The sequence below is a fragment of the Cuculus canorus genome, chromosome 22 (genome assembly GCF_017976375.1).
Source record: "Cuculus canorus isolate bCucCan1 chromosome 22, bCucCan1.pri, whole genome shotgun sequence".
Taxonomy (NCBI): Eukaryota; Metazoa; Chordata; class Aves; order Cuculiformes; family Cuculidae; genus Cuculus; species Cuculus canorus.
In genome coordinates this window covers 6,815,784-6,830,793 of record NC_071422.1, presented here as the reverse complement: position 1 = coordinate 6,830,793, position 15,010 = coordinate 6,815,784, and the positions used below count along the sequence as shown (strand labels likewise).

Genomic DNA, 15,010 nt, shown 5'->3' with positions numbered 1-15,010 from the left:
CTACCTGGTTCAGAGAGCTGCTGAGGGACCTGGAGCTGTTTAGTCTGGAGAAGAGGAGGCTGAGGGGAGACCTCATCGCTCTCTATAACTGCCAGAAAGGAGGTTGTAGCAAGGTGGGTGCTGGGCTCTTCTCCCAGGTAACAAGTGATAGGACGAGAGGAAATGGCCTCAAGTTGCACCAGGGGAGGTTTAGACTGGATATTAGGAAATATTACTTCATGAAATTCCATGTTGGGCATTGGAATAGGGTGCCCAGGGAAGCACTGGAGTTGCCATTCCTGGAGGAACTTAAAAGATGTGGAGATGTGATGCTGAGGGACGTGATTCTGTAGTGGAGTTGGCAGTGTTGAGTTTATGTTTGGAGTTGATCTTAAAGGTCTTTTCCAACCCAAAGGACTCTGTGCTTCTGTGTAACTGCACACAACGCTCTCCAGCGCACCAGCCTCAAATCGAACTTCTAAACCACTTACATCCCTCACCGTGCTTTTTCTGGGTGCTCATCGTGGCACAGATCACACACACTTACCACATCTTTAGGTAGTTATTTATTGTTAAAGAGACTGGCCCTGTCACAGCCTCAGTGCGCTGCTACACTGGGGTGCCCTCGCACTGTGCCTGCTTCTCCTTCGCAGCCCTCACTCTTGCTCGCCGCTCTTTTCTCTGCTTTAATCTCTCTTCAGCTTTCATCTTCCGCACCTCCTCAAAAACCTGCGAGAGGAACGGAAAGAGGTGAGAGAAGGGGAAGAGACAAAGCTGCCACACATCTGCTGCTGCCCACTATTTAATCGTCTTTCGTGGAGTTCTTTGTTGAGCTTACACATGTCTCTACAGACATTATCACTGCCTCTCCAAATTCAAAGCACGGATTAACATGACTTATCTGTCTGTCTTTTCTAAGTGTCTTAATTGTGCCCTTCATTAAAAAGGTTTTTTTTCTGCTCCAGCTACACGGTTCTCTCCACCCCGCTCCATACCTTGAGACAGAGAGCCTTCTTCACCCGCCAGCGCTTGGTGATCCTTCTGCTGTAGGGAGGGGGCAGGGTGTACTGGATATTCAGCTGCTTGCAGGTGTTCTCAAAGGTATCATAGCGGACACGGCGGAGATATGCCAGTAGTCTCTTCCGGCGATCTATATCCATCAGCATGCGGCGACGGTTGTTTTTATCCTGGAAAGGATTTAACATTCACTAGATTGCAGACAGATTACGCTTACATTCCAAAAAATTACCTAGAGTAGACCAGGTTATGCTTGAAAGGAAACAAATCAGGTTAAAGACAGTATCTTAGAGCAGTTTTTCTTGGTAGATACCACAAGCACATTAGGTCACAACAAGGAGATCTGAGAAGACTTAATTTACTTTTCACTGAAATTGCTTTCTTCATTCTGAGCTGCACCTTCCACCCCCAGCCCTGAATTCTGTTTTCTTGGCAGAAGCTGCAACGGCTTGAAGGAAATGGCTGTAGGGAAGGTCCACGGGCTAAAAACTCTGCTTTCACCTGAAAAATGTTCTTCTAGAAATAACAGAGAAGCATTTACCTTTCTTTTCCCAGAAAGTAACTGGATGGGCTTTGGGCCCAAACCAACCATTCCATGATTCTATGATTTCAGCTGGTGAGAATGTGGCTGTGACTGAGCCAGCAGTTTCTCAGGCTGGTTCCAAGGAACAGTCAGAACTGTTTTATAAACCTTCTTAGGAAAGGCATAATCCTCAGAATTAAAATCCTTTTGTTTTAAACTGAGAAAACAACCTGAGCAGCTGCTGTGCAGGAGGTGTGGGCTCAGATTACTGACAGTTACCTTGGGATGCTTCTGAAGATGTTCCTCGTAAGTGCGTATCTTGGCAGTCAACATAGCAACTATAAAGAACAGACACAAGAAGCTGTGTGAGAGCAGCAGTTTTCCAGGGCGAGGCAGCATCACTTGTGTTCCCCTCGAACTGCCAGCTGGGGATCGCTGCTTCTACACGCACCCACCACACCGCAGCAAACGCTACCGCACAGCCCTCTGATTCCATGCAAAACAGACCACAACTACACAAACCAGAGTCAGAACTATTACTATCATAAAGCTGCTTAATTAGAGGTTAAAAATTTAACGACAGATCATATGAATTTATCTGTAAAATGCTTCTTGAAGTGTCTCAATTACTGGTGACTCTACACTCATTTCAAAGCATTTGGTTAAGAGCTTTGAAGGGACTGACATAAATTAAAAGGTTCTTTCTAAGAGCAGCAGCCAGCTCTGCGATTTTCAGCTTTGGAGAAAGGTGCTGGGGGCATCCTGAGAATCTGAAGGCCTTTACTAATGAGAAAGGAGTGTATCTTGGTCTGTGGCAGCATGGCCTTCATGCCTGCACGGTGCTTCAGCCAAAACGCTCGGATGCAGAAAGAAATTGAGGTTCTCAGGCTAAATCACTCATTTTGGTAATGAACACAGTGCAATGCTTCAAGGCACTTCAAGGATAATAATGCACACACAGCTTTTGGAGGGTGGATATGGAGCAGGAATCTAGAAAGCATCCTTGCAGACACTGCCAGTAAGGGCATGCACAGCGCCTGCCGTGCTCCCAGTCCCCGAACCATCCTCCCAGGTGTTTCTGCAGGCCACCTGGCTCTCCTGAAAGAGATCCTCCTAACTGAAACAAGGAACCTGAAGTGCTGGGGTGGGAACAGCTGAACAAAAGCAGAGATGTATCATCTGCCAACAATATCCTTCTCTTTTCACTTACCTTGTACCTCAATGGAGCCATTGTCATTGGGAGACCTCCTGACCTTCTCCACTAGCTGCTGTGTCTTTATTTTCACCTTCTCCTTCTGTGGGTCACAGAGCAGAGCTTGTTACTTTCTCGGGAGCACGAAAGGTCTGCGACACCCCAGCACTCTTCCCAAACACCCAGACAAAGGCTTTGTAATGTAGGACTTTAGTCAACGTTCATCACAAAATGTGTAAAAAGTGCTGCCAGAAACAACCTGCCGCTTGCAGGACAGTCCAGCAGGGAAGTGACACAGAAAGAGCTCAGCAGAACACAGAATCACTGCTGCTCAAACTGAAAGCCCGGGCACACCCATCTGCCCAGGATACAGAAGAAGGGTGTGGAAGAGGCCCCCCTGCTCTCATCAAGGCAGCGAGATCCAAAGCTGATCTCACAGGGCAACAGCCTCTACTTTTTGCATCTTTTTCAGCTGAAGCGGCAAGCAGTGAGAAACACCAAGATCTTTTTGTCACCTTACAATTTGCTTACTGTGTCTTCTGGGCACAAAAGAAATAAAAGCAACCTGAAGATCTGCTGTCAGTGCACTGTGTTCTGGAAGACAGTCCGGCTATCAGCAGTGACGCAACACAGCTCATCTCCCCTGTGACTGCCTAATATTTCCTTCTTTCGTTTTAGTATGCAATAATTAGCATAGAGAAGACTGCATGATAAATTTTAAGAGCAGACAGACTTATCACTCCCATGAAATCAACAGACCCAGATCTGCATTCACTGAGAAACATTTAAAGACAAATTAAGTGAAGGACATTAAAGAATACAGACAAGTCTCACACAAATGTCCTCGCTACATCTAGGTTTTTACGCAACTAGAATGAAACTCACCTGGCTTGCCATTTCCAGGGACAACAGTCTCCTCACTACATCATCAACACTGCAAGGAGATTGTGGATTAGTTTATAAGCTAGAGATGAAGCCAATTCACAACAGAAATTACGTTAATTTTTCATAACTTTTCTCAACTTCTGTTCTACAGATTTACATCAACTTTCCTCCCCTCCCACATCTGTCAGCCATAAACCGTTCCTTGCATTCCTTCGAAAAATCAGGGCTGCGATTAGAGAATCATCAAGTGATTTTGCTGCTGTGGAAAGCAGCATTATTTCAAATTACGATGTAGTCTTATCAGCTCCAAACCCAACATTACGTCCAAACTAAGTGCTGAAAATTAACCCCCAGGTATATGTGCAAGGACAAAATAATTAGTTTTAAGAACAGCTCCTTCAAGGACCTGTGGAAGCCTCTGTTCTGCCACTGGGGGCTCTCCATGCACCACACATCAGCAGTCCTGGACTCAAAAGCAGAAAAACGCTGAACTCCAGGTCCAGAGTCCAGACGCAGCCACTCATTTTGAGTTGTTTAGCTACACTCTCTAGCACCTAAGTTCAAGATTATTTCAAAGAAGATTATTTCCAGCATTCAAAGATTATTTCTTTTTTCTACAGACTACAAAGTCCCTGGAAGCTGTGGGCAACCAGCAATTATCTTAACCTCAACTAAATAAAACCCTGACCAGTGACTGCTGCTGCCAATTTGACTTTCAAAACGACGTTGCAAGTGACAGCTTCCATGTGCTGTGCTTGTGTGTGTCTGAGACATGAATCTCTGAAGAGAACCGTCATTCCCTTTCCCTGTATCGTACCTATTTATGATTGGGACATTGGCATAATCTTTCTTCAGCATCGTTGGAGGAAGATCATCCAAATGGCTGGGGATGTCTACAAAGAGAAGATGAACAATTGAGGAAGAGTCAGAATTGAAGTCAGAGCTCTGCATGCGCTTGCAAACTAGATCAGGGAATCGAGTTAAAAAGAAAACAGATTGTATGCTCCAAACAAGAAGGAACAACTTAAAAAGAGCAAGCTGAGATGGCAGGAACTGAGTGAATAAAACCAGATCCAGTCTCTTGCCTTCAGCAAGAGAGTAAATACAAGTCTGTATTTACAACATGCTGTCCAGTCCACCAAGGTCACTAATCTCTTGCTGAGATCTAATTGCTAATTTCCCACACATTCATGAGCTGCTGAATTTTCTGAATAACATTTGAGTTGGCAAGGAACTATTTCCAGAAGCACAGAACCACAAAGATGGTCACAAAAGGATCTTATGAAGTTTCTAGTCCACCCTCCCCAGTGAACCTTTTTGCCTTTTGTGACCAGCTAGAACATCTCTGAGCTGCCATTTGGGACCACTGCCCCTCATTACACCATTTAGCACTGCCAACAAGCGTCTGGCTCCCTCATCACCCATCATTTAAAAGATGGTAGACGAGGTGCTCAGGGAAATGGTTTAGTGGCAGATAGGAATGGTTGGACTCGATGACCCAAGAGGTCTTTTCCAGCCTGGTGATTCTACGATCAAGAATCTGCAGGATGCAGAATATTACAACAAGGATTAGATTTCCTCTTTCTTCTCATGATGAGCTATGGATCTTTAAAGTGAAAGTCACTATTTTCTCCAAATACCTCCTTTTCCTATGGCATTAGGGCACAACTCTGATATCAACAGCAAAACCTTTGGTGCCATTAATCCTGACATACCTTTCAACCTCCTTCTCACAGGTCTGGCGTAACATCTTGCCGTCTGAATAAAGGGACTGCAAGCTTGATGGAAGAAAATAAAGATTTATCAGACTTGTGCGTGCTGTTCTACCTACATACACATTAAATATTGCCCAGTCTGTACTAGAAAACTGTGAGAGTACTTAGACTCCGAGGCGATTAGTGCCCAGCCAAGTCCCTGGGTCCCCCACCCACCTGCCAATTCTCCAGGCAGCCTCAGTCTCCTTCCCCACCTCCAAATCTCCCCCCATCACACCTTCCTACTAACCCCCCGCCCTGTGTCCCCCACCTCCCTCAGGGCCACCTCAGGGTCCGTTCTGCCCCCTCCCCATACCCCTGTCCCCTCTCTAGGAAGCCTCAGGCTTCTTTCCCTTCACACCAGGAACCCCTCAAGGTCCCCCTGTCGCCCACACCTCCAAGCCCCGAGCCCCCTCAGAGCCCTCTCAGGGTCTGTTCTGCCCCCTCCTCAGCCCCCCCTCCGGGCCCCCCTGCCCCCTATCCAACCCTCCTCAGTCTCCTCCCCACAGGTCCCTCCGCATGTTTCCCTATCCCCCACCTCAAAGCCACGCTCGGGTCCCCTTTTCGCCCACCCCAGGCCCCTCCCCGATCCCCCGCCCCTCACCGGCCCCGCCGCGGCCCGTCCCCGCCAGGCCCCGTCCCAGCGCCGTCCGCAGCGCCAGCATTGCCCCCGATCACCGCCGCACCGACGTGGGCGCCGCCATCTTGGTCGAGGCCGAGCGCAGAGCGGCGGGTGGAGAAGCAGAGCGAGGGAGGAGGAGCCGAGCGCCGAGCGTATCGATGGGAGGGCAGCGTTTTTTGGAACAGGATCTCAAAGCCCATCCAGTTCCACCCCTGCCATGGACAGGGACACCTCCCACTGGATCAGGGGCTCCAAGCCCCATCCAACCTGGCCTGGAACCCCTCCAGGGATGGGGCAGCCACCACTGCTCTGGGCAACCTGTTCCAGGGCCTCCCCACCCTCACAGCAAAACATTTCTCCATAAGATCTCATCTCCATCTCCCCTCTTTCAGCTGAAAACTGTTCCTCCTCGTCCTCTCCCTGCCCTCCTTGATCCAGAGCCCCTCCCCAGCTTTCCTGGAACCCCTTTCAGCACTGGAAGCTGCTCTAAGGTCTCTCTGGAGCCTTCTCTTCTCCAGACTGAACAACCCCAACTCTCTCAGCCTGGCCTCGTACAGGAGGTACTCCAGCCCTCACATCATCTCCGTGGCCTCTTCTGGGCCCATTCCAACACTTTTATATCCTTCTTATGGTGGGGACTCCAGAACTGGAGGCAGGGGTTCAGGTGAGGCCTCACCAGGGTGGACTCCCATCCCTCGCCCTGCTGGTCCCGCTAGTTTGGATGCAGCCCGGGACTTGGTTGGTTTCTGGGCTGCAAACCCACGCTGCCGGCTCACGTCCAGCTTTTCATCAACCAGCACTCCCAAGTCTTTTGTAGCAGGGCTGCTCTCAATCTCTTCATCCCCAAGCCTGTATCGATGCTGAGGGTTTCCCTGACCCCGGTGTAGAACCTTGCCCTTCACCTTGTTGAACCTTGTGAGGTTCACAGGGACCGGCTTCTTCACCTTGTCTGGGTCCCTCTGGATGGCATTACATCCTCTGGTGTGACAACCGCAACACTCAGCTTGGTGTCATCCTCAAACCGGCTGAGGGTGCCCTTCATCCCACTGATAGAGATATTAAACAGCACTGGTCCCAGTATGGACCCAGTCCAGGTCCTCTCCCTGCTTCCACCCTGAGCTTGTCCTGCCACAGAGCTGCTCCAGGCGGTTCTCAGCACATCCCAATTTATTGCAGCAGGGAAAAGGAGGAGGAGGAGGGCTCGACTTCCTCCTGCACTAAAACGCTCGGCAGTCCTGGAGCTCCTCAGCCCCGCTGATGCGGAGGCCCTGCAGCAGGGGGAAGGTGGCGGGCAGGTCCTCGAGGCAGCCCCCATCCCCGAAGCCGCCGTCAGGGACAGTCCCATGGAACCACAGGTTCTCGTAGGGCTTGGGACTGGGGCTGGGGTCAAGGAGCAGGGGCTGTTTGGAGCAGGAGCGCAGGTAGAGGCGAGGTCGGGTGTGCTGCTGCCCCTTGTACCCATCGCCCACCACCCGCGCGTACTGGACTATCTCCCCAGTGCCACTGGGAAGCGGGTTGGTTGCAGCCCAACCATGGGCTGATGCGGCTCCCTCCTGCCGCACGTAGGGCTGGGGCACGGTGGGCTCGGTGGCCGGTTCCTTGCCCCAAGCTGGTGGCTGCTTCCCTGCTGCCTTTTCAAGCACTGTGATGGTGGAAATTGTGGCCAGACCGGGCTCCCTCACGCTGGGGACCTGTAGAGGTTCCTGGAGAAACAAACCAAAGGCTCCTGGAGGAACCACAGGCTCCTGGAGGAACCAACCCTGCCTGTTTGCAGGGTGCATCCCCTCTGCCCACCTCGGGCACCACATGAGGGGAGCTCCTTGCACCCCATTCCCCATCCCCATGTGTTCTTGGTGCTGGGTGCGGAGCAGTTGCTGCAGTCTCACCTGGTGCAGCTCAGCGGGCACCCACTTGCCCAGGCTGCTGTTGGCAGGGTCGGGGACGCTGGGCCAGAATTGCTTCTTCACCCTAGCAGAGACATGGGATGCGGGGGTCTGAACCTGGCAGCTTTGGGGCTGCCCTTGCCCCCCTAGGGCTCACAGTGCCACTCTCCGTGTCCCCTCTGTCCCCCCAGGAGCCTGGAGGCAGCCAGAGTCACTGGAGACAGGGACTCACACCCGGGACCAGGCTCATGGTACTCACCGCCCATTCTTCTGGATGCAGATGAGCAACAGTAGGAGCAGAACAAAGATCAGCCCCAGGGTCAGGAAGAGGAATTGGATTTCAATGTCATCTGGGAAGCAGGCAAGGGAGAGAGTCACAGGAGGAACTGTGGTGGGGATCTGGAGCAAGACGTAGGGTCTAGCGCGCCCCCTTTTCTCCCTGCACCCCCTCACCTAGCACCGGGGTCACCAGGGTCAGGCTGGTGCCGTTGGTGCCGCCGGCAGCTGTGGATGCCGTGATGTGCACTTTGTACAAGGTCGATGGCTTCAGCTCCCGGATGACAAAGGAGCTGAGAGAGGGATTCACGGTGGCACCTGGGGAAACACAGGGGCTGCTCTGCGGGTGTCCCTCACCTGCATGGCCCTTCGGGTCTCAGCTGGTCCCATACAGGACCTGCATACTCCCCTTAGACCCTTTCTGATGAGAGCATGGAGTCTGCTGATGCCCTCACCCATCCCATCGAGGTGGGATGGAGGGCTGGTGGTGAGGCAGGCAGGACTCACTGGAAACTTCTGCGGTGCTGTTAGCCCAGAAGATGGTATAGCTGGTGATAAAACCATTCTGCATCTCAACCGGCAGCGGGTCCCAGCACAGCTCAGCCTTGGACTTGCTGATGCTCTTCAGATGAAGCTTTGGGGCAGAGGATGGTGCTGGGACAGAGAGAGAGAAACAAGTGGGTGCTGTGCAGAACCACAGCCTCAGTACAAGGGACCAGTAGAGGGATCTCCGAGTGGTGAATCTCGCCCCTGAGGTGTGGGAATCAGGCTCTGACCCACACCTTGCCCCCATGGGGCTCGGGCTAGCTGAAAGCACCCTCAGAGATGAGCCATGATGCAGCCCAGAGGCTGAGCTCCTCTGCACAACCCTTCATTTAGAGGTACATGGGGAAAGACTGGCTCTCCTTTTGAAAGGCAAAGTCTTCGTGATGTGGGGCGATTTCCTGGGGCCTCGAGGGCGGCTGCTGGCAGCACACGTACCTTTCTGCTTGGAGTAGGCAGCCATGTGGGCAGGGACCCCCACGGCATCCTTGTAGAGGGGGTACACAGAGATGTTGTAGCGCTGGAAAGGCTCAATGCCATCTGCAACAAGGAGCAGTGCGGGGCTGAGGGCTCAGGGAGAGCCTTTGGCTCCCTGTCACTGAACCCCAAGAGGGGGTCCAGGTGAAGGAGGGAGGATGTGGAGTGGGCTCGGGGCAGGCTCTGCTCCTGGGGCAATTGAGAGCCCTCTGGTACACCCCACTGTGAGGCCAACCAGGAGGGCAGGGACCCCTGGTAGCCCTGGGCTTACCACGGATGAGCGCTGCGGTAGCAGCCCCATCTCGCTCCATCTGCCAGCAGGCGCTGCAGCCGATGGGCTCCCAGGGCACCCGCTGCCACTCCAGGACGTAGGCGGCCGGGGAGGCTGGTGGAGTCTCCCAGTGCACCCAAAGGCTGTGCTCCCCCCTGGACACGGCCCGGAGCCCAGCCAGGGGCTGACCTGCATGGGGACAGCCAGCTGGGATGATGGGATGATGTTGCATTGCCCCCTGTGCTCCCCTGCCCAGGCACCAGCCCTGCTCCTCGCCCTGGCAGTTCGTCCAGGGAGGCACCTCAGAGAGTTTGGACCATGGGAGGTTTGCGGTATCCTCACCTTTCCTCTCCAAGAGGACGACCTCGGTTGCTGCCGATTCCCCTGCAGCGTTGTAGGCTGAGAGATAGACCCTCCTGGTCCCCGCCGGCGCGGAGAAGTTGCAGTGGGTGTGGGTGGTGTTGCAGATGGTGGGGGGGTTCCTGCCCCTCCTCCTGGGGCTCAGGGTGATGCGGTACCCCAGCACGCGCCCATTCGCCTCCCGCTGCCGTGGGGCCTGGGTTCAGGCAGGGTGTGCAAGGATGCTCCATTCCCACAGGGATGGTTGGTCCCCGGGGCGATGCCCCAGCACCTCCACCATGCACTCGTGCTCACCTTCCAGCGCAGCTGCACCTCCAGCCGCCTGCCCGCCTCGGCTGGCCGAGCATCCCACCAGGCATCCAGCTCTCCCGCTGGGGCTGCAGCGGGAGAAGGGCAGGCGAGGAGCTGAGAGGAGCAAGCGCAGCCATGCCGCGGTGGCTGTGCCACCTGGCTGGGCAGAGGGGAGCCCCCCAAGTGACTCTGTACCCACCTTTCTCGTGTGTGGTGTAGTTCCTGCCCTGGCTCCACTCGCTCCAGTAGCCCCGTGCTGAGCTCCGCCGGCACCGCATCTGGAAGTGGTACTGGGTGCCGAAGAGGAAGCCGCAGTGCTGCGTGGTGCCAGCCTGACCGATGATGTTGGTGACCTGGTGGCAGCCAGAGCGAGGGCTGTGCTGTTTCCTGCCTTGAGCAGGGGCTGTAGGTGCTGCGTGCAAGGGGTCCCCTTGCCGCCCCCCTCCCACATGGGCACCCTGCTGCTCCCCTTGCAGGAAAGGTGCAAGGGGTCCCCTTGCTGCCCCCCTCCCACATGGGCACCCTGCTGCTCCCCTTGCAGGAAAGCTGGCAGAGCTCGGAGCGAGGTCTCCGAGAGCTCTCACCAGAGCCCAGGTGAGGTCTTCGAGCGCCCGGTAGCGCAGCTCGCACTGCAGATCCATGTGCACGGTGCTGTGGGCCACCTCCCACGCTAGGGCGACGCAGTCAGTCTGGAAGGGGATGGACTGGATGCTCCGCAGGGCTGGGGGGTCCAGCTTGGCTGGAGGAAAAGGCGGAGGAGAGAGCTGGAGAGGGGCCACCACCTCGCGTGGGGCAGTTGCCACCATGAGCTGCGGTTGTGGTGCTGACCTGCCTGGACCCGAAGGCAAGGACGGGGAGAAACCAATCCGAAATATTTCAGAGCACAGCTTGTGGCAGAGGATGGGGGCTGGTGCGTGCCCCTACCTGGGACACGGCGATGCTTGGGAGCGCTGCTCTACAGCCTGGGCTAATCCCTAAGCAGGAAAACCAGATCCCACAGGACCCAGGATCTGGTACACAGCCAGGAAAGCTGCTTGGGGGTGAGAGCCCAGCAGGGCCATGGGAAGGCTCAGCTGATTTGCGGGCAGCCCTTCCCTGAGTGCAGAGCAGGGAGGACGAGTCGCACCATCTGGGAAGGTTCCTTTTATAAATAGTTTATGGGAGCTGAATATATTATTAATAGACCTCCTGAATAAATGGGTAATCAATTGCTGGTGAGAGTTGTAGAGTGCAGCAGGTCAAACGGAGGCTCATAACGCTCCGGCACACACTGCTCAGGATGTAATGTGGCTTTGGCATCTCTTCATGCCAGCAAGCCATTTATCAAGGGTGTCTGCCTGTAAAATACGACCTAGAAGCCCGCTGTGCTGTAATGGCTCTCTAATGCCCCTCTCTCACCGCTGATGAACTTCCCCGTCCCTTGACCTCCACACAAGGCTGGAGGCTCCGGCCATCACTCACCAACATCCATGGGGTCGATGCAGAGATGCTCCGACTCGGCCGAGCCCAACGCGTTGGTGGCAGACACCCAGAATTCCATTTGCCGGTAGAGCTGGAGCAGCCGGCGCGGCACCGTACAGTGGCTGCGACCGCTTTGTGGGGTGCAGCCCGTTACCACCTGGGCTCTGCTCCTGCAGCAGCGAGAGGGGTGGGTTGGGAGGGACCCTCCAGTGGAGGACAAGCCTTGCCGTGTGGTTTGGCAGAGGGTGAGGATCACCAGAGCAGGCACTGGGGACCGTGTCACCCCTGCGAGGCTTACCTGGCACACTTCAGCGCGACGCTGGTGGGGAGGTGGCTCTCAGCTCCCTGCTCCCACCGGCACGTCAGCCCGTAGTCGTTGAGGTTCAGGGCGCAGCTGAGGTTGAAGGGCTTCGCGGGTGGGTCTGGGAGAGATTGGCCAGAGAAGAGCTTGAGCAAAGCACCCATCCTGGCTGCTGAGGAGCTGCAGCCCCTCCATGCCTGGCTGCACAGAGTCCTGCTGCCACGCCACCGCTTCCCAAACCTGCCCTGCCCCGCAGGCTGCCTGCTGGGCTCCGGTGCACCGGGGCACAGCCAGGAGCAGCCCCGAAACACCCTCCATCAGCCATTGGCCCTGGCTGCTGCTCCAACCCCAGTGGATTTGCGCAGCTCACCCAGAGCGGACGCGCATCTTGGGGAGAAGAAATATGACCCCCAAGATGCCAGGCTGCGCCTCTGTCGGATGCACACGTGCATCCCTTGGCAGCAGCAGACTTACAGCCTGCCTGGATCTCGGCCACGCCAACACGCTGCTTGGTCCCATTCCACTCCACACAGCACCACAGCTTGGCCTGCGTGCGGTTGAACTGGGGCAGCGTGAGGTTGGACACCTCTGCGCCTCCCAAGCCGTGGCGCTGGCTCCCAGACATGGGCTCGTTGTCCAGCATCCAGGTGATCCGGACCTTCCCCTGCTCCAAGCCTCGGCAGAACTTGCTCTGGATGGTGCAGGATGCTGTGACGGCCGAGCCCAGGGGCACAACGGGTGAGCCCACAGACACCAAGGCACAGTCCAGGGTCCCTGCAGGGAGGAAAGATGTGTTACATCCAGGGCACGGCTGTGACAAAGCCACCTCAGGTCCCCAGCGCCGAGGCAGGACAGCAGGATGAGCATCTCTTCCCTTAGAGGGGGCCCCCAGTCACTGGAGAGGAAGAGCCGGGTGTTGGGCAAGCACGCGCCGAGCCCCATCCTGCCAGCACCCGCTGTGCCACCAGCGCTCCCACCTGCCCGCAGCAGCCCCGGTGAGGTCAGGATGGGGTGCTGAGTGCACAAAAGACAGGATAGGGCCCACTCACCGCCTGGGCGGAGGAGCAGGAGCAGGGAGAGCTGCAGCAGGAAGGGTCTCCCAGCACTGCTCCTGGCCATGGTCTCCTCCGAGGCTTTGGCATCACCTGGAGTGGAGAGAGCAGCTCGTCTTGGCGGGTTGGGAAGGGGCTGGGGAGGAGGCAGGCTGGAGGAGCTGTGTCACTGATAGTTTCCTGGAGCCAAATGTCCTTTTGCCGTCAGAGGCAGCCTCTCCCTGCATCCCTTCTGCAACACTGACACCTCCGCCCCCGGCTCGGCCGCCCGCGCTGTCGCAGGCGCTGGCGTGGAAAAGGGCAGTGGTGACTCCAAAGGGGACCCTCCGGCACAGCCTGCCACCGGCTCTCACCTCACGCACCCCAATCGTGGGGTGCAAGCACAGGATTGATTTTATCTCAGGTATCTTTGGCCTCTGCCAAGCAGAGATTTGTGGTTTTGGGGAGGGTTCAAACTGGGGTTCAGGCTGGCAGAGCTGATAAGCTGAAAGAGGGAAACCAAGGAGTGATAGCAGCACAGCGGGGCTGCCCGGAGCTGTGGGGCGTCGGGGTCCTGCTTTGCCCCCCTGCCTGGTGCTGCTCCCCCAGCTGCACCCCTGCCTGATGCTGGAAATGGTCTGGGGAGTGGCTGACGCTGCCTCTGTCCCGGTGACATCCGTGGCGTCGCTGGGCACTTGCTCCTGGCGAGGCTCCCATGCTGTCCTCAGCTTTGGGTGCCCGCAGCTCCTCTAACCACCAAGCCGACATCCAGAAGCAGATGAAGGACTCCAGGATGGGAAATATGGGAACAGCCACCCCTGAGCACTCAGCACATGTTGCTGTCCCGGGCAGGAGACGAGACAGAGCAGCTCCCGCGGCTACAGGCAAGTTGCTCGGATGCATCCAAACACCCCGTGCCCCAACCTGCCTCACCTCCATCCCTACCTCTGTGCCTGGTGCGTCTGACCGCTGCTCATCGCCTGCTCCGAGCACCAGCCCCTGGCTCCCAGCAGCTCGCTGCGCGCAGCCCCTTTGTTAACATGCTGTTTTCACCATTAGTTCCTCAAAACCAGTGCCGTTAATTGCTGTGACTCTCTGAAGAAGGTGATTGCAAAACACTTCCCTGAAGGCTGCGACCGCCTTGCTCGCCGCAGGAAGGAAAGCCCAGCGGCACGCACACATCCAGCGGCGGGGAACAGCACCCGGCCTCCCATCCTGGGACAGGCAACTGCTCGTTTCATGCTGTGAATCCCTTGGGACCATGGAGCTGGGTTGAGGGACACAGCAGGAGGACGTGGGATGGAGGGCAGGGCTGGGGGACATGGGACTCAGAGGGCAGGAGGCAAACCCAGACGTGGCGAGCAGTGCAGTGTGGTGCTGCCTGCTGGTAGCTCGCATCCCCCAGTGCAGCCCGTCTTCTTGCTGGGCACTCAGCACAGGGAACTGGGCTCATCCTGGTCTTATGCAGCTCTCTCCCAGGACGTGCCACCCAGCCTGTCCACCCTGACCTCCAGGGACAGAGCTACTGCCCTTTGCAGCCAAGCCGGAGCCTGGGGAGAGCTGCTCTGTGAAGCCTCGTGTTCAGAGAATCGTAGAATTATTAAGGTTAGCAAAGACCTCTAAGCTCATCCAGTCCAACCATCAGCCCAACACCACGGTGCCTACTAAACCGTCTCTCAAAGTGCCACGTCTACATATCTTTTTGAACCCCTCCAGGGATGAAGACTCCACCACTGCCCTGGGCAGCCTCTTCCAATGCTTCACTATTTCCCAACCAAGTTGTCCGAGTTTTCACCATACAGCCCAGCTCTTCCCAAGAGCAAGGAGACCTGTGAGCTTCCCCAAAGCCAACTCAAGACTCAGCCTTCCCACTGATACCTCCCCTCTGCTGACCATTATCCCATTTTTTTTCCAACCACCCCTTTCCCAAGGCCCTACTCCGGGGGCTCTCATTGCTGGGACGCTGGGCAGCAGCATCGCAGCCCCAGACGGGGAACCCCGCTTCCCTTGGGACGGGGCCAGAGCGTGGGGGTAAACAGGGGATTGCCCAACCCGCGATGCACTCGCAGCCTTCGCAACGGAGGCGGCTGTTGTGCAAACAGCTGTTTACTACGGGATTTGTAGCACACCTTTCACCTCCAGCC

The 15,010-nt window shown here is 55.8% G+C and overlaps 2 protein-coding genes across 2 annotated transcripts; both read right to left on the bottom strand.

Moving 5' to 3' along the window:
* Positions 1 to 532: 532 nt before the first annotated feature.
* Positions 533 to 6,064, bottom strand: MRPS15 (mitochondrial ribosomal protein S15). The gene is made up of 8 exons (XM_054086633.1): positions 5,955 to 6,064; positions 5,312 to 5,374; positions 4,414 to 4,489; positions 3,597 to 3,645; positions 2,730 to 2,814; positions 1,799 to 1,857; positions 975 to 1,166; positions 533 to 708 (listed from the first exon to the last, which is right to left on the bottom strand). Exons 1-8 carry the CDS (start codon positions 6,013 to 6,015, stop codon positions 589 to 591), a joined length of 705 nt encoding a protein of 234 aa, XP_053942608.1. The 5' UTR covers positions 6,016 to 6,064; the 3' UTR covers positions 533 to 588.
* A 786-nt stretch (positions 6,065 to 6,850) lies between these two features.
* CSF3R (colony stimulating factor 3 receptor) lies at positions 6,851 to 14,132 on the bottom strand. The gene is made up of 15 exons (XM_054086421.1): positions 13,812 to 14,132; positions 12,885 to 12,980; positions 12,310 to 12,609; positions 11,833 to 11,956; positions 11,535 to 11,704; positions 10,658 to 10,812; positions 10,273 to 10,426; positions 10,077 to 10,159; positions 9,765 to 9,978; positions 9,423 to 9,611; positions 9,113 to 9,214; positions 8,639 to 8,785; positions 8,309 to 8,449; positions 8,115 to 8,205; positions 6,851 to 7,940 (listed from the first exon to the last, which is right to left on the bottom strand). Exons 2-15 carry the CDS (start codon positions 12,952 to 12,954, stop codon positions 7,190 to 7,192), a joined length of 2,691 nt encoding a protein of 896 aa, XP_053942396.1. The 5' UTR covers positions 12,955 to 12,980; positions 13,812 to 14,132; the 3' UTR covers positions 6,851 to 7,189.
* Positions 14,133 to 15,010: the final 878 nt, after the last annotated feature.

What these genes read in the sequence shown, in the direction of transcription:
- MRPS15 (XM_054086633.1), bottom strand. Translation starts at nt 6,015, where the DNA reads ATGCTGGCGCTGCGGACGGCGCTGGGACGGGGCCTGGCGGGGACGGGC. An exon ending in GACGGGCCGCGGCGGGGCCG is followed by an intron (nt 5,375 to 5,954) that starts GTGAGGGGCGGG and finishes TCTTCCATCAAG; the next exon opens with CTTGCAGTCCCTTTATTCAG. An exon ending in TGTGAGAAGGAGGTTGAAAG is followed by an intron (nt 4,490 to 5,311) that starts GTATGTCAGGAT and finishes TTCTCTTTGTAG; the next exon opens with ACATCCCCAGCCATTTGGAT.
- CSF3R (XM_054086421.1), bottom strand. Translation starts at nt 12,954, where the DNA reads ATGGCCAGGAGCAGTGCTGGGAGACCCTTCCTGCTGCAGCTCTCCCTG. An exon ending in GGCCGAGATCCAGGCAGGCT is followed by an intron (nt 11,957 to 12,309) that starts GTAAGTCTGCTG and finishes AATCTCTCCCAG; the next exon opens with ACCCACCCGCGAAGCCCTTC. An exon ending in GTCGCGCTGAAGTGTGCCAG is followed by an intron (nt 11,705 to 11,832) that starts GTAAGCCTCGCA and finishes TCGCTGCTGCAG; the next exon opens with GAGCAGAGCCCAGGTGGTAA.